General features: G+C 32.8%; 1 protein-coding gene across 1 annotated transcript in view; it reads right to left on the minus strand.

The window, feature by feature from the left end:
- The window catches only part of sli (slit guidance ligand), a 687,830-nt gene that overhangs the window by 14,492 nt on the left and 651,077 nt on the right, over positions 1-22,261 (minus strand). Inside the window, exons 3-5 of the mRNA XM_076402237.1 lie at positions 16,064-16,135; positions 15,356-15,427; positions 10,183-10,254 (exon numbers count right to left, since the gene is read on the minus strand). Of these exons, the coding sequence (XP_076258352.1) occupies positions 10,183-10,254; positions 15,356-15,427; positions 16,064-16,135 (216 nt within the window). The remainder of the gene's footprint in view (positions 1-10,182; positions 10,255-15,355; positions 15,428-16,063; positions 16,136-22,261) is intronic.

Consider the following 22,261-nt stretch of genomic DNA (forward strand, 5'->3'; position numbering starts at 1 on the left):
GTATTGATTTACTGTTTTTTTTATAGCTGCTGCAATACTTCAATGTAATTGTAATTCCAGTAAGTTTTAACCACAGGTAATTTTTTTATAATATAATAATATAATTTTTAAAATTTTTTAAGTACAATTTGTTGGCGATGTCTGCGAGAAAGTCTGCTGTCAATCTGGCTCACTAAACACCGCGCTGGGTATTTAGTTAAAGTATTATAACCGGATGCAATTTGAAATTTACCGAGAACATAATGGACATAAAGATGACACGAACACAACTAATGTCAAATGTAAGATTATTCATTCACATTCACACATTCGCTATGGGTTCCAAGGGGATATCGCGTTGAATTAGTTTATAGGACACGTAATATGGGGCATCGACGATGATTCGCAACACTTTATTCTGGAACCTCTGGAGGATATTTATATTAGATTCGCTAGTAGTACCCCACAGTTCAATCACCATACGTCCAAATGGGCCTAAGTATTGACTTATACAGCAAAAACTTGTTATCTAATGATAATTTAGATTTACGCCCTATCAGACAATACATTTGGTTTGCGTTTTGTCACTATATGTTTTTTCCATTTCAAACGAACGATCAAAATGCATTTCCAGATATTTAACGTTGTCTGCTTACGGAAGTTCATGATTATTCAATTTTACTGACGGACATGTTCTTTTACAAAAGGTGAATGTCATATGGGTAGATTTTGTTTCATTTGTTTTGATACTCCACGTTTTCAACCACAACAATTTGACTTTGTTAAGATGAAGTTGGAGGTTTCTTGTGGCTGATATTGGATCTTAGTGTGATGATAAAACCGCTGTATCGTCAGCATATGTTGCAACAGTGGCGTGTTTTGAGGTCGGTAGATCAGTTGTATAACAATGGGCCAAGAAGGTCAGTGTATTCCCCACCCTGTTTGACAATAAAATGTCTGTCTGTGAGGTACGATTTCAACAGTTGAAAGTGCGTATGAGGCAAAATCATTTCAATTTAACGTGCAGTTCAGTGTGCCACACCTTGTTGAGAAATATCAAGAAATGCAACGGAGCAATATTTTTTATCGTTTTTGTTAATTTGATTGACTAATATATATATTTGTTCTGTTGTTCCGTGTGTATTGCGGAAGCCAAATTGATGGTCTGGAATAATATTTCTCTCCTCTGCGATTATGTTGAGTCTCTTAATGTATAGTCTTTCGAAAAGTTTAGAGATGACAGATAACAGGCTTATAGGACGATAAGAGGAGACGTCTTCTGATTTTTTTCCAGGTATAAGAATCATAATGATTTCAGGCACTTTCCAAGTGCTAGGAAAAGTTAAACTAACGTAAGATGGTCAATTCTGAATAGTATTCGATCATTTATTTGTTTTCATTTGTCATTTATCTGAAAATGTGAATCATCTGTAATCACTACCACCCCTACCAATCACTACTTACCAGCAAATGTTTCAAATGTATGGGTTCATCCCATTCTAATGAACTAATTTTGAATCTAATCAATAAAGTGAAATGGAAAAAATTATTTAAAAAAAATTCAATTTCGTTTTGAATTCATTTCATTCAATCATCAATATTTGTTTTTTTTACTTATTAGACCAGAAATATAAATAGCAACCTTCGTATAAGTTACTATACAATGAAGAAATAATCACAATTCAAGAAAAACTACTATGAAGTATTGTATTAATAATAATAACCATTATATTCAGCATATATTACTTGGTCAGTGCTTTCAATCTTACCAAGTTACGAGTAGTAGAATTAATTGGTGGATAGCATCAAAATATAAGTGGTTCTTTGAAAGCCGAAATATTCAGACAACACTGGGATAAACAATTATTTGAAAAATAATGACTACAATGAAACATCTTGTTGAATGTTGGCAACACTGCTTTCGTGTAAATAATGTGACGAGAATGTGTTGTTCGGTTTATAAGTCTTGTAGGTTATATTTCAATATGTTTGCAATTCAGATCTCCGAAAAACTATTCTATTTTTCATAATAAAATCGTGCTTAATTATTAACTCATAGTGTTGGTTATATTCATACATCAATTAATATAAAAATAAAATAATGTTAGATATTTGGTTGACAAATATTAATTATTTCTTTTCTGGTTACGTCATCAATATTCGAGAAACTTTAAAATATGAATGGACGTTTTTAAAAAATCAATTATATTTAAGATTCTATTATATTTTAATAACATGTTTGAGATGCAGCTATGTGCCCATCCGGAGCAATATTACGCTGCATGCGTCCTCAGTGAAAGTATCAATAAAAATTCGTATCGGACATTGATGACCGTTTTCGTTAATCGAGCTCGTTCACTATCTTGGTTCATGGCGGTGAATTACCGACCGAATATATGCCTAAAAATAATGAATTATTTATACGTTTTAATGATCCTTGAAACTAATACCGTTTCGCCGGGTCCAGGTCGACCCAATCATCATATATTACGATGCTGGCGGGTGAAAATGCCGCTCCAGAGCATGCAGCGTGTGAAAATGAAGCAATCCCGACCAAAAACGTCATGTAATATTCATAAATAGACAACAGGCGGATTGATAACGCGGTCGTTGTACCCAAGTTTTGGTTTGGAGCACCTCTATTTTTTGTTGTTTTAATGCTGATAGTCATAGTGAGTTTGCAACTGATATTTGGATTTGTAAAAATATTTCCAATATTCCTATAGAGAGAGCTTCGTAAATATTTATAGTCTTGTGTTACTATATTTTTAATTCTGATATTTACCAATTTTTAACGGGTTTCCAACACATGATCCAAATTATTCATAAGGTATTAAAATCTTATGAAACAAATTGTGTGTGACATACCTCAAAATTATTATTTTTTAAAAAAATTGCCCATGTATGTCATTATGTACGCAATTTTTTATTGAATTTTTCATTCATTGAATTGAAATTTCATTTAAATTTTTCATTGATCGATTGATTGTCTGATTTGGCCTCTTAAAGTAGCACAAATCCGGCTGAATTGCAACGATGGGCTGAGCTATGTTCTTTTATTTGTCTTAGAGTCCCTTTTATAGCAATTAGGGGGTTGATCTAGACTGGGCCTACTGCTTAGCGTGGGGTCCGAACCACGCTCGTCGATTTTAAGGCTACCCATTGGCGAGTGACCAACTGAGAGATGATCTCAGAAGTCATTCGGTATTACCCAGTCTGGTTATTGGCGTGACAGATGATTTTCCTCGTCGAATTTTGCACCCTTGCCTTATGGACAATTACAATTATAATAAATAACAAACTCAAATATACAGCCATGCCCCAGCATGATTGCAACCCGCGACTTTTACAACAGTAGGAGAACCGTTCCGTCGCCTTGATCCTGCGCCAATCAAGCCTGCTGAGCTATGCTGACTTTAAGGGGATCGACGATTGTGTATATTGGCATAAACCTACTTTAGAAAACTGCAAGAAAACATTTAGTGGGTTCAAATCGTACAATATTGGAGGACAGTTCTCGTCACAGCGACGAGATATAAATCAGACACATGGTCAAATTGCTCAAGCAGACTTCTATCGTGACTTGTGTGACACATATGCCGTTTTGCTTTAACCACATGTCGTTCAATTTGGTCCAAAATGAACATGATGGAGTGAAAACGTACGGTTCAATGACACCACTAGTCTAAAATCCGAGTTAAATAGTAACATTTTGTAGATGTATTTTTGCCTGGTGAATTCCCTATGGATTGGCGTCATTCGTCACTTATACTTGTTAATGTAGCCATTCACGCAACAATGCTCTCTGTTGCCAAAAATTATTTTTCGGGAAGAATAAGGGTATAACGGGTTATTTCAATGTTGATAATAAAGTTTCATGAAAGATATGAAGAAGGGCTTGAGTCAAACACTTAACCAAAACTGTATCTTAATCATCAGCATGCAAATGCCTAAAAGTTCTAGGAATTGTAAACAACAATCGCATCGAAATAGATGCAATTCTTGTGAACAATGGCGAATGGACTCAATCGAATCTTCCTCTATGCAAAGTAGATGACAATGGATGCGTATTTAGAGTAATTGTGGTGTAAAAACGTTCTATGGTTAATTGAATTAAAGGACGATTATGTCGAAAAATAAGACGTAAAATGTAGTACATGATTGCCAAAATGAATCAGCTCTATTTGCAGGAGTCGTTCAAGTGTTAGTTGTTTTTTTTAACTTCAGGTTGAAGTAGGGATAGCGAAAAAATATTGTTAACCGATATTTTCCGATTTTTTTTAAAACAAACATCGATAGTTTTAAAATAGAGTAGAAAACGTCGGTATTAAAGCTCAGGGTTTGTTTTTGAGTTGAAATTTCTGCCACTCTTGCTGCAGCGAAAAAAGATCGATATTAAAACTTAGAAGTACGAACTTTTTTTTCAGAGTTCTCCTCCCTTGTCTTCAAAAATGTTTGATTCGAAAATTTAGGCTGCCACAAAGAAATATCGATATAGCGAAAGGGAAAATATCGAATTCAAAATAGTTCTATGAGTGGCACTGTATGGTGGCAAACCAAATAAAACATAAACTGACAGAGACTGGAAAAAAGATTTATATCGAAAACAGTATTGCCAACATTAAAAAGTAAAACAGATTGGTATATCAGCAAATAATTATCATTATCATTTTATCGAACTCTAGTTTGATTCAAGAACTTCAGAGTACATATTCAACTGTTTAACCAAGATGTCGAAGGACTTTAGGCAATTAAAATAACATCCTGATTTATTAATCGTTCCGCAAAAATTAAATCGAACGATACTCGAGGGACAATTTTTTTTGTCGACGAGGCTGAAATAAAGTTATTATGAATCGGGTCCAAGTAGCCGGCGGCTGTAATTCTCCATATAAATATCTCGCATCGAATGGGAGTGCGAAACAATAGAACGACGGAGTACGCGATTGTCGTTTGTCACGAATATTTTATGCCACTCTGTTTGCGTTTTCGATTGTGCCGATGCCTGAACGAGCGTTCGGCCGCTTTTCGACTAATTAAAAATTTCGCAGCGGCCCTCCGGTTCATAATTAATAAATAATCCACAATTAACTGGAGCCGGGCCGTATAGCCGCCCCCATAAATCAAAATTCATTATTAAAATCGGGCGGTATCGCTACCGGAAAGTAACCGGGGGTGGTTCCGTGTGTATGGAAACGGGCTCGGTGCCAATAATAATGTTTATCATAACCTAGATTAACATTAAATACACATTAGAACATTAAACGGCCATAATTTATATAATAATATATCTTAGAAAAAATGAATTTTATCAATTTTAAGATAAAAAATATATAACTAAAAATAATGTTTAAGGAAGACTTAACTGAGAAGTCACAGAAACTGGAGTAGGTGCATACATAAAATTATCTCCAGAAAAGCACGAAAAAGGTTCATTTTTTGTTTGAATTTGAATTAATTTGAATGATTTGAATCCTTTTATCTAGGGCGTTTTCAGTAGCCAGTTTGGTGGCGTTGGTGCTATGTCACCGCGAGTTAAGTATACTGCTGTTATTGGAGTTTTAACTACTAAAAAGTGATACTTCCTTTATTAAATAGTATTAATTGAGTGATTCGAGACTATAGAGGTAATCATTACAGGTGAGACGATACGACCAAAGTGAGTCGTGATATGTTTAAAGTAAGTATGCGTATTTCGTTGATACGCCTTTGATAATTCTAATATAGTGTTTTTGGATTCACTTTGTCCACACAACATTTTAAATGTTCTTTATATCAAGATTTAAAACAATTAAACTTTTAAAACACTTCATTTAGTTCTTCGCGGAATAATGATTGAATAGTTCCAACGCAATGTTCATTAACATCACTGGCCGGATTACTGCGACAATGACAATGACCTCGACGTCCTCAATGATGAAGTTCTTACTATGACTAGTGTATTGCTGTCAAACACTGTTATATTCCAAGATGATACATACGGCCAAAAATATTCAGTCATGATTTGAGGGTCCTCAGACTATCATAAAACATCCCTTCCCTGACCAGTACAATCGACAGACTTCAACATAATTGAACTGTTATGGGGAGTTTTAGAACAGGGAGTGAGAATTATATCTCCATCTTCAATATTTTTGAAGCAATTAGCGGCTGTCTTGGAACAAGAATGTAAATGAGATGACTGGCTCAATACCACGATATTACCATCTAAATCGTACGGAACCTGCTTGCCACCCCATGCTTGGCTGTATGAAGTAGGCCGTCCAGATAGCAGGCTTCTTTGGGGCTCTCTATAGATAGACCCCGCCGTTTATAGCAAACAATCTAAATGATGATGCATCGGATCATACCACATTCTTCCAGTCATCAAGTGTCCAGATTTTATGATGGTTAGCGTGGCTTGCATTATAAAGGGTTCCGAAATAGCAGTAATTTGATGAATGCTAGCTGACTCTGTCAGACTTGATGACTATATATATGACTCCTGTCACTTTTGCCGCGGTAATTTTATGTTGTTTAGCAACAATTTTTTTAAAAGCCGTTGTTCTCTGTCAGTTAATTTAGGATATATATATATATATATATATATATATATATATATATATATATATATATATATATATCTATATATATATATACATATACATATATATATATATATATATATGTATAGCATGGTATTCATTTATTTTTCCATACTTTGTATATCATCAATTGAAAGAAACGACTATTATTATATATATATTTATATATAAAATAAATTTTTCTGTTTTGTTTTAAGAATCATATTAAAGTGGTATTTAATTTATTTATCTCTTTGGTTATCTGCAAACAGAAAAACTGTATTAAACATACACATAACAACTGTCCTTAGACAAAATAACTTTTTTCTCACAGTTTTCAAATAATGCTCGAACAATTTCTATATTGGTCCAACCTATTAAATATAATGACTTGTTTCTAGTATAAGGTACGACTATGAGTACAATTTTTTTATGTTTTTAAAATAATAAACGTATCTTTTATTATTCTATTACAATATATCATAATTCTGCGACCTAATGAAGGAACAATATAAAAGGAAATTATTTGACAGTTGATTACAAAATTTACAACGAAATAAATATATTAAATATATTTTTTATAAATAAAAAATAATGTCGTTTAGAATAATGTGATCATGAACTAATCACTTGACAGTTGGCTCAAAGTGTCGAATATTCTAAGGAATTATAACGAAATACGCATGACCAATAGCATAGACCAATCACAATTCATTTAGGTCGAATATTTTTATAGTCTAATTATAGCACCTCAAATGATGAACAAAAGTCTTAGGTGTAAGAGAAGTGTAAAAAAGATCTTTCTCGAGGAAAATACTATCCCAGCCTAGAAAATGCGTTTAAAATGCGAGGGGAACGGCCTCTATAGTAAAATTTAATTTTAAATGTAGATAATACCCCTTTCATATCTGGACCACTTTCCCAACCTTGTTGATGATCGTGATAGTCTATGGTGTCAGTAACACCATTCGTGTAGTCTCTAAATATGTTAACCCTTTAGAAAGGCTCTAAACCTTATTTTTACAATTAATCTAACTCATAAACCTAATTTCCTCGATCGATACGAAACGATGACCTCGATGCGGTTTTTTGAGTATACGGAATAACCACAAATATACGATAAAAAATAATAAAAATATAAGATAATTTCGAAGTGGGAAACAATCACCTTTTCGTTAAAAAAAAACAAATTTCTTACGTTAATTAAAATCAGTTTAAATAAAATCAATCTTAGCAATCCTTATATTTATTGATAAATATAATAGTTAACAAACCGGGAGGAACCAAAACACTACCGATATAAGAACGAACTGCTGTGTATGTGTGTGGTATACAAATATTGATTTCATCATTGATCAATGTCATATTTTTAAAAAAATGTGTATAAAAAATCTAGAGATATTTAACCCGATATGTGTTTTGTTCTATTCTCGTGCTACTCGAAGGGTTGGATAGATATGATAATGATCAAGATTATTTCTTTCAAGGATAGATATCTGGTGATTGATAGATGGTTTACATATTATATAATGCAGATGAATAAAACTCATTTATATTATCATATATTTTTTTAGAAAAAAGTCAACAAAATTAACCTAAAGTACAAATAATAACATTTTGATTATTATAGTGGATTTAGTACTTGTTTAAACATTGCTACATTTTAAGTATTAAATAAATTTTATTATTTAATAAGAACTAACGCATGAAGCGAATAGTTATCTCAATATTATTTGATGGTAAGTTGAATAGGAATATAAAAAATACTAAAAAATTTTTAAACTAATTATAGACTAATACGTTTCATTAAAAGTTTTATATCTCAAGTAGTAAAATCTTAGCCTTTATCTTCGGATGTAACGGTTACTCATGGTTGAAGATGTAATTATTACCTCTGATGCCTTTCTCGTGATTGAATAGAGGAAAAATAAGAATCACAAAGCTCAACAAGCGTTGGAATAAAGAGGGAGTGAAATCGGTTCAAAGTTACTTTGCAGCACATCTTCGTAAGTGTTAAAGTTCAACAACAGTTATATTGTTGTTACTGAATCGATTGATATTTTTTGAAATTATCTTTCACCAAGTAGAATTTACTTTTGTAATCTCAATAGTACAATGTACAAGGTACAAAACATTGATTTAAATGATTTTAGCAATATTTTGTATTATAAATGAAATTATTTGATTACGACAATCAGCTGAGGAACAAACCCATACAGACAAGCAGACTGCAATGATATGGACATGCCTGATGGACGTGAAAGGTGAACGAATTCCTCAGAGCCTTCTGGGGTGAAATTAGCCTTTTCAATGAATAGATTGATGATGAAGATTATGCTAATGAAAAAAGTACATTTTTAAACAGATTAGTTAGATCACTCTCTTCGATAGTTATTAGTAATTTAATCCAACGCAACGGCGGCAATCGATCTCGGTTTTATTTATCCGTACTGTAAAACGGTCGATTATAAATCTTTAATTATTGTTTATGTTGTTAAATATTCCGTTTCGGTCAATTTGAACGGAGTTTTTTTCGCAACCGGCCCTATTGTTAATTTGGTCGAATTATTAAACGCCCGCTCGGTTGTTAAATAATTCGAAAATATCGCCGACAAATTGGAAATTCCTAATTGACAATAGAAAATAATTTAAATTTATGTAAAATTAATTGGCCGTCTGATTATTTATTTAACGTTTCATTGTCATTCAATGTATATACATGTGTATATTTATATGTATATATATATGTATATATTTATATATGTTATTACATAGTCAATTCAAAATAGCAGTGTCGTTAGGATAGGGAGTGTTAATATAAATGTAAAATAATATAAATAAAACCTCCAGTAATATTCTTGATTTAATAACAATTAGTTTGCAACGAATAGATTTTCCTTACATTAAAAGTAATATAAAGCGTATATAAACTTCTTTTTATGGATGAGGTGAAAATAATAAAGAACGTTGGGTATATTTTAAAACAAATATTGTATTTACAAAAATTCTCAAAATTAATACACAGTCCACATAAAAGTTCATTTACCTGCTTGCGTGTTTTATTTGAAATATTTCAAATTAAACCTTACTATCCTGCAAATTCTACTGGAATTTTGTAACGTGCAAATTAAATTCTAATTGGTTAGTTTCAATTTCAACACACATTAATAGAACACAAAAATCAAATAACATTCACAAAATATACATGTATTTTATGTTTAGTAATTATCAAGAAGAACATAGCAGAAACATAAATAGAAAATACCATTCACCAAATATAAATTTGACTAGTGTTGAGCACTAATCGAAAAAAAAAAGATTATTTTACAGTGTGATGGGTTAAATAATAACATATTATTAGGCAATAAGTTACAATTTAGTTCTTTTGTCTTACTGTAAAAAAATCTATTATGTCGTTTACGTTTAATACCAAATTATATATAATGGTTAAAATGATCAAAAAAGGCAAATTAATTGAAATGAAAAAAAAAATGAAGTGGTAAAAGAGATAGAGGTAGAGAGTATAGAGACAGAGAGAGAGTAAGAATGACGAACTTTCCAATGATGCTGAACAAAGATGAAGATGTGAAGCGTAGAAAGAGACAGAGAACATTGAACATCGATCATGTCTATTACTTACAAACGAAATAAGTTAAATACAGGAATGAATAGATTGTCAGGTATAACTTTCAGTTTGTTCCCATTCAGCCGTCTAGAAAAAGAAAAATCTGTATCGTGTCGTGTTCGTCGATTATTTCGGGTCAAGCCATATATTTTTGTTGCTTCGGGGACGAGCTCGTCGTTCTTAACACGAGCGACAGTTTAAACTATATAATGTTACTAAATGATCAGAATAATTATGTAGTTTCAATGCACCATTTTATTCGAATTTATCAAAAAATTCCGAGAATTAAAAAACATTTTTTCGAAGTATGAATTTTGTTTTATGGCGTCGGTAAGGCTCAAGAAGAGTTACATGGGATAAACAAAATAATATAAACACAATGTAATAGAGTTGCGCTTTGTTGCATGTTGGCAACATTGTTTCCGTGTAAATAATGTGACGCATATGTATTTCTCAATTTACTTGATAATTCTTATAAGTAATATTTCGTATTGTAAAAACAGTGTTGTACACTCACTTGAGTAGTACTGTTTCGTTATTATAAAGATGCTGGGTTTATTATGGAGAACTCCAAAAGAAGCCTACGGTCCGAACTTGACTACTACAGTCAAGCATGGGGGAGGTTTTGTTATGATGAGAGAGGCAATATCCGCGGTATTCAGCTGGCTCTCTCACTCTCTAGTCGAATTATTGCGAATGAATATCTCGAGATTCTTAACAACGATGTTTTTGCTATGACCAGCATGTTGCTACTAAACACTGTTATATTCCAAGATGATAATGCGCCCTATATACAAAGCCAAAAAGTTGCATTCTTGGTTTGGGGACTGTCAGAATAATATCAAATACCTTTCTTAGTCATCACAGTCACTAGACCGCATCATAAATTGAACCATTATGGGGAGTTTTGGAGCAGAGTGAGGAGTTGAAGATGAAAATCTATTCTTCAACATCATTGAAGGAATTCACGGATGCTTAGGTACAGGAATGAGACAACATTCCGTTGAAAACTATTCAGACACTCTACGAATCTACTTCGTGAAGAACTGCAATTGTTTTAAGAGCAAATTGTGACTTACTAATAAATTAATATTGTCTATATCTCAGGTGTTCAAATTATTTTACCCATCCCCTCTATTTTAGTTTCAGTAAAGGGTCAGTCAGTTGATTGAAGACATTTGCTACGTTTTAAGTTTGAAAATTTCAACCTCACAGCTCGAATTCTTCCTCCAGAATGTCGATTGTTTTAGAAGAATTTGCATGCCTTCCTGAGGAATGTACATTTTGTGGGAATAATTTGAATCTAATCGATGCCGATTCACGTTAAATTAGTTTTTTTTGGATGCTTGTTGAGTTGTTTGCATTGCAAATTCATAAATATTTATTTATATACCACTTATGACGTTTTCTATGAAGGTGAGTGCTAAATAAAGCACGATTAAGAATATTCAAATTAAAGCAGTTTTGTCATTTTTTTGAAATAAAATAAAGGGGAACGTTCGTGGGCCAAAGCTCACTTGCTTTGCCACTAAGATATTTTGGTTTGACTCTAGTTGTGATCTGTAAGTTTGTACTAAGAAAATTAGACTAGCAACCATATCATAATCATTTTACACCAGGAAACTGCATGGCATCAATGCTCTAGTGTTGCTAACCTTTTAAGCCAGCGTGAAAACTTCATTTATCTAATCGTACAGAATGAAAGTAATGTACGGAATGACAAGTGTCAAAATTTGTGTCAAAGCTGTGCCTCAAAATTATTGACAATTCATTGTGTCGTAACGCACCCAACGTATAGCCTAGGTCCAGATCTTAGTGACTATATGCAGAATTCAAAATAACGTTCCATGGAAAAAGGTTGGTTTATTAAATAAAGAAATTAATTTGAATATCAAAAAGAGGACGTGATGTGTTATACTAGAGTTTGAACAGAATAGCGTCACTTGTTAAATTTTTGTTAAACGAAAACATTGTTCATTTTGCGAACGAAAATAATATTTATAAAAATCAGATTAAAACTTTGATAATACATTGAAAACGAAAACAATCCACGAGTTCTTTTATTAAATTGGTCGGCGTCACCCACACGTTACCGTCACTGGAACTGGTTAGTCGTTCGTTTTATTGTTATGATATCAAACTGTGAATGCGTGTTTTGCACCATCACCAACTTTAAACAAGTCGTCATCGTGGAAGAGAACGTAACGAGAGCGACGTTGAAAAAAAACGAACAACGGAAAAATAATAGGTGGAACAAAGGCCTTTGGCGCACACCCACGCCCTCCGTCCTGTCCCGCAGATAAAACGCGAGTTAGCCGGGGCATTGTTACGGCGGCAAGCCATAAAAATCCACCTTAAACGTCAGAATAGACGTCAGCGGGGACGTAGAGTCCGTTGAGGTTGAAAAAGCGGGCCGATTCCTCGATCGCTAGTTTTTGCATATTGGACGGCAATCGATGCGTTGTGTTTGAAAATAAACTGAGGAGGTAAAATTGAAAATTGATATATATATATACACGAGGGTGATTTAAATATGATGGAGACAAACGCTGTAGATGGCGCGTATGTATGTTTTGAAGATCGTGGCTTGAGTATGATAGCTGGGTCCATTACGAACAGTGTGGCATAGTTTTCGTCAGGAGCGGCGTTTGTGAAATCAGTTCGGTAGTGAATGCCTGAGTAGGGCTGCCATGTCTAAATGGGCCAAAGCATTCAAAGATGGCCGAGATTTTTCTCCATGATAACGCGCGTCCTCATATCGCGCGTCTCACGCTCGATACAATATCGGAAATAGGGTTGCATCCTGCGACTACTACGTGTTTGGACCACTGAAAGAAACCCTCGGATGTCAAAGATTCAACACCGATGACGATGTAGAAGAGTTCGTGCGCACATGGCTGTCCGAGTTGCCCAAGGAATTCTTCGATACTGAAGAAAGAAATACTGTACATTTTTGAAAATCTTAGTAGTAAATAAACGTGCCAGAGTATTTGTCTCGATCATATTTGAACTGGAAACTGATTTGCTGGAAACTTAGTGCTTTACTTCAAGTCTAAGTCTATAGTACACTTATAGAAAAGATCCCCACAAGTGGATCGGTAAAAGCAGTAATTAAGGAATTTGAAGTTTTGGAGAAACCATACTGAAGAGCGAACTATTTAAAATTGTTACTCGGTAAATATAAAAAAAATGTTTAGATGACTGAATGATATTGCCACACCTTCTTCCCTATCACTGCATATTCAATCCAATGGAGTTGATATGGGACGTGACAAAGAATTGTTACAATGGACATGCAGGCCAGGAAGAATATACAAGCAACAACTGTCTGGATATGTGTTGTCAGAAGCATTTTCTATAAAAACATTTTTGGTTTGGATGAACTCCATCAGACACACTAAAAAAGAATTTGACAAATGGTGGAATCGTGAACAAGTCTAAGATTGGAAATTCAAAAAGGTGGGTTTACAACAACTTTTTGTGTTTATGGGATAGCAGGGATCGAGCAAATCACTAAACTAAACCGAGGCAGCCGCCGAGAGCTTAGAGGTGACAAAAAAGTCCTCCAAGAAGCACTGGTACCTCCACATAAACTTCTTTTACCACCGCTGCAGATAAAGTTGGGATTGACGAAACAATTTGTAATATCACTTCCCAAAGATGGAAATTGCTGCAAATACATAGTTCCAAATTTTCGAGGCTTCTTAGTGGCAAATATGAAGGAAGGATATTGGTTTATTGCTACTAAAGAGGTCATAGAGAAATTTTTATGTAATCCTAAAGACCCTAACCACAAACAAATCGCTAATCAAAAAAATGCTAAGAGCATTTCAAGCTTTAGGATGACTAATTAATCTAAAAGTACATTTTCTTCACTGTTACTTCGAGCACTTTCCGAAAATTTTGAAAAATGAACGATTTCACTAAGACATTATGGGGATTAAGAGACGAGATACAAAGGAAAATAGACCGCCTCAATGGTATTAGACTACTGTCGGACGCTTCAAAGACATATCAGATTTTTTAATAAGTGAAAATGTACAAAGAGAAGCCTCACTGGGAAAAATAAAAGGTTTGGTGTGTGCTGGTGAACTTAAAAAAATTATGTATCGTTAATGGTTTGTGGGAGAGGGAAATAATTTTCGGATTCAGAAACCCAAAAACATGAAGATGACGCCATAAAGCCTAAACAGTTTTTGGTATTTCTTTTTGTATACCTGTATAATTTATGTAAAGGTGTTCATTTATTTTAGCATACACTTTTTTGTACTGTTGATTAAATAATAATTTTTTCAAATTCATAAACTTTCGATACTGCATTCAATATGCATTTCAATAACGGAAAATTCTTCTAAAGCATTAGAATTAATTTATAATGATCTTGGTGTCGATATTTGATCTAGTGGTGGTTTTGGATTTTACTGACCGATCGTGCTTTGGACAGTTTTGAAACGAAATTATAAATGTTCTGTTGAATTCAGACTTAACGTAGGGTATCAAGCGCGGAAAAAACTTGAAAAGTTTAAACTCAGGTAAAACACAGCAACAGAAAAAGGAAACTGTGTAGAAAATTGTGACGTTGTGTTGATTTCGTATATTTTTATGAGAACCTTAATCGTAAAATATCATAAACATATTTCGGGTAACCTAATACTTACGTTGATGACAAAACAGACCATTGGAGAGGATCTATTTGTGTAAATAGCAGGACATGAAGAAGGTTTTTGTTACGGAAACTCCCGAAAAATAATTAAAGTGTGATTGTGGAGTATTAAATGCAGTAATTGAATAAACTCAGCGAATAACTTGAAGAGAAGGGACAATTTTCTCGGTGATAAGCAAGCCAGCTACACCTCTGCATTACAATACTGGGTTTCAAAGATATAAGCGCTCAAAATTCTGATCATTTATTAAATATTATAATGCATTTTCAACATGTTTTTGTTTTCTAACACCCAGCGCCCTCCAAGAGTAATTTATGTATAATTGCAATTAATATTTCACTTTACATACTCATAATAATTATGATAAAGTTATTTACATATTCTAAAAGATAAAAACAGCTCAATCAGATCTAATAAATCATCAGTGTAAATGAGAAGCTACAAATTGGCTGGTGGTAGAAAACGAAAACACAACTCGGTCCGAGCAACAATTTTTTCCCGTAGAGTGGCTGATGTTTACTTACAATCTCTCTAAACTCGAAAGGTCCTCAAAAGAGTCCTTTTCTATTTTACTTATACGGTTTTCTGAAAGCTGCCTACAAAAGAAAAAAAAAACAAGAACAAACCAGTAAAAACAATCGAATATCAATCAATCTAGAGAATCTAATTCTTTATCGTTCATCATGCCAATTCAATATCAAGACCATGTCCGATTTTAGTATTATCATGCCGAAAAGTGTTAAAATTTCAATTTCACAATAATGTATTCTCTAGTAGGTGTAGGAAAAAGCATTGAGGATTTTCTGTGGTTATACTTCTTGATTATTAATTTTTAGAAGTATTTTTATGATTTTTAACTTGAATAACCCAATCCACAAATTTCCTTGATGCCCTAGGATGTAAAAATAAGAAATTAAATGTTAAATTAAGTAAGAAACTTAGTTCGTACTTAGTTATTACTTATTATTTATTATTTATTCTGAGACATTTTTATGCAGTAGTTTTATAGGATGGACCGAAAGCTTTTAATTAAAGCAGTTAATTAACATATTTAATTAGTTCGATGAGTGCATATAAAATAATCTGTTCAGAATAGAATACATTGATGAAACTCTGATATTATAAAACCAATAAGAGTCGTATTTCTATTAAAAGTTTGTTTAATTAAGTACTAACAAACGCAATACTTTTTCCTACACACAATAAAACTCCTTTAATTCTAAACAACTTACAATATTTTCAGTTTGACTAAATCTTGAAAATCAGACTCGTAAATAACTGTGATGTTGTTGCCCTGAAGATCTCTGAAAATAAATAAAAAAACATCAGCAAGTTCTTCAATACATCTTATGATATTATAATTAAATTGCATTGTATGAAACAATCAATGGTTGAATAACGAAGAAAGAAAAAAACCCGTTTCTTCGAAAGAGTATTGGTACGAGTACGGGACGAAATAAACTTGTAAAACGATTGCATAACATGTAATGGGAATTATTCAAGCAGAAATGTTTCATTGAAAGCGTTTTCTTGGCGGTGGGAAGATAGGAAATCGTGGGATTATTGGTCGTTGAAGCAATAAGCCAGGTTAATTGTACTGGGTGTATTTTTTTTTCTTTATAGCACCTATCGATATGAGCTATTGCTTGCTTTTGTGTATTGTTTGCTGAGATGTTTGTATGCAATAAAAGCGAGGATATTTTCGAGTTATAAAACATAAGTAAATATTATTATGTTTTGATGTGTATCTAAAGAATAGTTAGGAATTAAATATAAATATCGAATTCTTGTCCAGTTCATATTTACGATCTACTGTTGCTGTTACTGTTGTATCAATATTTTATTTCTTTTTATTTAATAGACAACATAACAGCGACAATGGAGAGATCATTTTAAAAATTATAGCGATTTTAGTGAAGCAGAAACAAATCGTTCAATGGTAAAAACTATAAAAATAATAGAGGGGCACCGGATTGAGAGTGTCGCTCTCGTTTTATTAATTAGGCCCGAGATTTTGTATGACTAACTGATGTATGTTTGTTTTGAAAAGCTTAATATCAAAAAGATCAAAGCTGAGGTGGAGGAAGTTCATGTCACTTCTTCTGTATTCGTGGCTGCTTAGAATTGAACAAATAACTTTTTTACAACATATAACTTTTTTAACATTTTACCATATATCCATAAAATAGAATTATGATTCGGTATCATAATAGTGCAGCTGGAGAACTAGTAGAAAATTGCAATAATGTAGATAAGTCTGAATTTTTTTTTGCCTCAATTCTGTTACAAGTTGAGTACTGTTATGAATGTATCACTAGAGAAACACAATACATATTTATTACTATTCTACATATAGAAGGGGTATTACAAAGTGGTGAAATCAATAACCAGAGTTATATATTCCTGTTGTATTGGTTGAGTGAATAAATTAAGAAGAAACTTTCCGAACTGTAAAAAGAAACCTGACCAGTTCAGCACGTGTAACGAAAAGTAAAAGAGAAGAAAGCAAAACCTGAAGGTGGCGGAAGATGAGATTCTAGCGAAACGTAGTATCAAATGCTGATGGAATATTAATGTGGAAACTTAATGTGTTATTCTTCTTCCTCAGTTTTGTAATAGTGTGAGAATAAAAATTTATGCTAGTAATTCTAATTTAAAGAAACTTAAACTTAAATTTATGGTCGATATTATTTAGAAATTTTTTGAGTAGATCTAGGACGTCTTGTAGTTTTTAGTTGAACAACTGAATAAATTAGTTTTGACAGGATATTCTTGAAAACAATCTCATATTGTTTAATTCCATATTGAAAGAGCTTGGTCGTATATCCACCGTATAAGATGTATAAAAACATCCCAACCAAGCTTTCACAATTATTGACAGGTTATCAAAAAGTCAATTTGATGCCGTTTCTTGCAATTACCTAATGCAATCATCGATATGACATGGTAGTGTTGACCAATTATTGTCATTGTGTATTTATTATGTGTTTTAGAAATAGCTTGGTTTCATTGCGCTTCAGCAGGGGATCACATATGTTAATTCATATTTTGGGCTTTTTGTAGCATTTTTCAAGTAAATGGGTCAAAATGGTTTTGGTGTGAATACCTACATCCATCTGTTACAATTTCATCAACTTTTCAGTAATTATAGTTGACCAGGGCTCAACTTTACCGTAAAAATTATCAGTAACAAATTTTCCAAATATATTCTTCTCCAAAAGAACTTTCTAATCATTGTATACTGATGTCGTTTCAATACTCCATCGAAGAAAACGCCTTAAATAATATCTTTTCGTTTTATTTTTGAACAAAAAATTATCTTGATTTCTTTTGATCTACTACCTGAAATTTAATTTTGGTTTGCAATGGAATTTAAATATTTGTGTTTTACTAATTTATATAAGCATAATCATGTTGTTCACATCAGAAACAAGGCTCGGTAGCGAAGCTTTTTATTGGTCAGTGGGTAGTCAGAAAACTTAATTTAATGATTAGTGCATGTCGGCTTATTTGGCGCAGTGGTAAAACCAATAAGAAAGTCGACTGTTGCGACATTTGCGGGTTCGAGTCCTCATAGCTGTTAGGGTTCTGATTGTTTATAATTGTGACTGTTCAAAAGGCAAGAGCGCAAAACTCAACAAGGAAGTTGATCCCCGTCACGCAAGTAACCAGGATGGACCGGTTGTCTTCTGGAATGATCTTGGTTACTCTCTAGTCGGTAATCTTAATGCCGAAGACAGTGGTTAAAAAATTACCAGTAACCAAATTAGAGAAGTTTATAGAGAAAAAAAAATATCTTGAGTTCTTTTTTAGTAACATTATTACAAAATTAATTTTCGTTTACTCTGTGCTGTTGTTAGCAGAACTGAAATTGGTTTGCTTTGCCACTATGTTATCACAGTTTAAAATTCCGTTGAAGAAAATATGGTTGATTTTGTTGTTACTAATTTTGATAAGCACGATGATATTAGACACATCAGAGACCAGGCTGGGTAGGGTGAAAATATTTTAAAATATTTTATTGGTCAGTCGCTAGACAGAATGAGCATGTGGTATATGGGTGTTAATTGTATATTTTTGGTTGAGAGTTAACATCAAACAGTAGGTCCAATCAAAAGTATATTAATAACCTTAGATAAAAAATGAATACATTGAATTTCCGCCATGTTAAATGATTATAAGGCTTTAATGCAAATTAATTAGAACAATACAAAACTGCCATTTTATTTATTCGATGTTTTAGGTTAAAATGTAAAAGGAGCTACTCAATAATAATCCCAACCGATAAAAGAAGGGTTTTATAGGCAATTGTACATCCCTTTTTTCTCGGTACGGGTTTCGGAGAGAAAAAGCGGTCGGTAAATGGGACAAAATTGACAGTAACCGAATTAGAGCGAGTAATCCGGCGGCTACGGGTCCCGGACTCTAATTCAATACGGCACCGTTGCCGAAATTGCCTTAATTGCTCCGAATGGGAGACCGAATGCGGCGCGAATTGATTTCTCTTTTTTAATTGTGCGGAGTAAGCCCCGCTACGTGTCGGGAATTCGAACGGGGGGTTTCAGGACGGGGCGCGCCGACCGCGCTCTTTCGCGTAAACAATTAAACGACCGAGGATGACGGCATTCCGGTCCCTTTTTGATGTTAATTTCGCGGAAGCGTCGGGGACCGAGGACGGGGCGGGTCCTGTTTTGATTGAGCTTTGTTCGCACTGGTACAGATAATTAAAAGCTTCTAAGAAAAACATAAGACAGAGTAAACAATATTTTTTGTTTTTTAAGTAGTAGCTATTTCTGGAGAATCACAGCTGTATTCGATAAACTTCGGTAGTTTCCGCCTGATTATGCGACGTTGCCACTTACAAGCAATCGAGAGGTTGAATCCAACGTACTACAAGAATCACTTTAGTTTCTAGCCTGGCGTTGGTAGGTGCTCTGTTTTGTAAGGTTCAGAACTGTTTATAGTTTATTTGTTCTTCTACTATTCATATTTTGACTATAAGTGGTAGGCAGTAACGGATAAATCATCGATTTGTGAATATTGTCAAAAAAGGTACCACAACACTTAATTCCAACAGACATATGAAGACATTTTATCCAGGTGCGTATCCATTCAATTTATACTTTAATTTTGCAAAATGGATCCAATCCTATACCGAATTCTTTATATTTTAGAAATGGTTGACTCTGCGAAAGCAAAAGTACAGATAAATATGACTCGATGTTCTTCATGTGAATATATTTCATCAGACTGTGATTCTGTTGACCATACCCCAATTCACAGCATTAAAATTGGGTTGGTTTGTTTTTATTTTGGTAAAAATATTACTAGTTTTAAATTTAAACGTAATAGATCAGGAATTCATAAGAGTGAGAGATGAATGTTATTTAAATCAGATAAAATATGATTGCAGCTAAACCAGGTGCTAAGATTCAAATGGATGCTATTTTGGATAAAACATAAGATAATTTGAAAACCAATTGAATTTCAGAGGTACAAAATATAAAAGTGACGCTACGAGTACTGAAGCATAGTAAAATGAGGAAATGAGGATATAAAATGAGGATCAAAAATACAGGATTTGTGTTACATAAGCCACAATCTTAGCTTCTGAGTACCACAGTATCATAATAAATAAAGGACAATATTATTATTGTTAATAATGAACAGCATTAAATTACTGTTTAATAATAAATATAATATATCACTGAGATGTGATAACCTTGGATTATGTTATAAATAATTTGGCTAAATTTTGAGAAAACTTATTTAGAAGGGCATACCGGAGTATAATATTAATATTATTAATTATTATATATGTATATATATATATATATATATATATATATATATATATATATTATTAATTATTAATAGTATAGTAATAGTATAGAGTATATTATTATTATTAATTATAATAATAATTCCGATAGAATACTTAAGCGTGGTGCCAAACGTTCAAAGAATTCTCTAAAATGTATTTGCTCGTAAAAGATATATTTCCAAATACTATTCAATTTGCACTCTTGCTGCTAGTACTTGGTGTAGATTTTTAAGATTTGTACTGTAATACTTTAGCCTTTAAAGGGATTTTTCAAAATCTAAACCGTCATGTGACTAAATCAAAACTTTGAAGGCTGTCCTAGTCTAGAAAATTAAAAAAATCGAATATTTTCATATTTTCGAAGCTTAACCAATAATTTTTTTTTAATTTAAGTTATTTTCGGATATATATCTGCTATCGTTGTAACGAAGAATGGAGAATATATAGAGCAAGCTCGCACGAAATTTCAAAAAAATCGATTTAGTAGAACTTATCACGTCTAGAAAAAAGAAGTCGAGAAAAACGTGCTTAAAATTTAATTTTTAGATCCCTAGTCACTAAAATGGCTGAAAATATGTTTTAAAATCTGGGATCTAAAAAAGTGGATTTTTCACGTATAGTCTTATGTGCAGTGATATTAACTAAATAGATAATGATATTTTACGAAAGAAGCTTAAACGTTGTTAAAGTGTAATATGTATATTTACGTTACTATATTTTATTGTATTGAAGTTTATATTAGCTAAATGAGGAATTATTTATAACTCATTAATAATAATTTATTTTTACTTTGAAAACTTATTTTACTATCTGTCAATCAAAATTTGTTTTTTTATTTTATTGAATCACGTAAGATTTTATAATTAAATTAACTATAAAAAAATCTAAAGTAGTACTTTATCGTGGTGTCTCAAGAATTAAGGCCTTTGTAGAAGCTACTGATAATTAAGATGATTGACAAAACAATGACAACAACAAAAATGAAAATGTTAATTCCGAGATACTTTGGGATTTGCCAGACTTAGTTTCGAATCTGAGTCATGATTGACGACTCTTGTGAGCCATAAATAGGTCATTGTAGAACTTCTGATGCTTCTGAGCCAAGTACTGGATCAAGTGATTTTCCTAAGCCTTTTTTGCAGCCAGCTTTAAGAGACCATTGCAGAGACTGGTAGACGAATGGGACAAGGTCCGGGCCATACGGTGGATGCATCAACATTTTTCAACTTGCATTGTCGTAATGAAAAACAATACCTTTCCTGTGGACCTATCATTTTTTGACCGTTCTAATGGCATTAATAATAGGAATCAATGGTTATTGTTAATTAGTACAATATAGAAATAATAAGTTTGTTAAGGTTCGAGGAGTTTGTGACGAAGAATTCGTTTCCAATAATCACTTCACATTACATACACTGGTGTCAATGTGGGTTTTGTAATCCTTTGTTAAGCTCATCCACGGTTCAACCATGATATTTTTCGTACGATTGGCCGATCAGAATGAGGTTCATATTTAACAGTGAAATATTTCAGGGGGGCGAAAACGAGTAAACCCATTCCGACACTGACCCCAAAATATTGCTTGTAATCATCATACATTATTCTT

This window comes from Rhynchophorus ferrugineus, unplaced genomic scaffold (assembly GCF_030347505.1).
Source record: "Rhynchophorus ferrugineus isolate W39M unplaced genomic scaffold, kcgeb_rfMv2 rfM4, whole genome shotgun sequence".
In the NCBI taxonomy this organism is placed as follows: Eukaryota; Metazoa; Arthropoda; class Insecta; order Coleoptera; family Curculionidae; genus Rhynchophorus; species Rhynchophorus ferrugineus.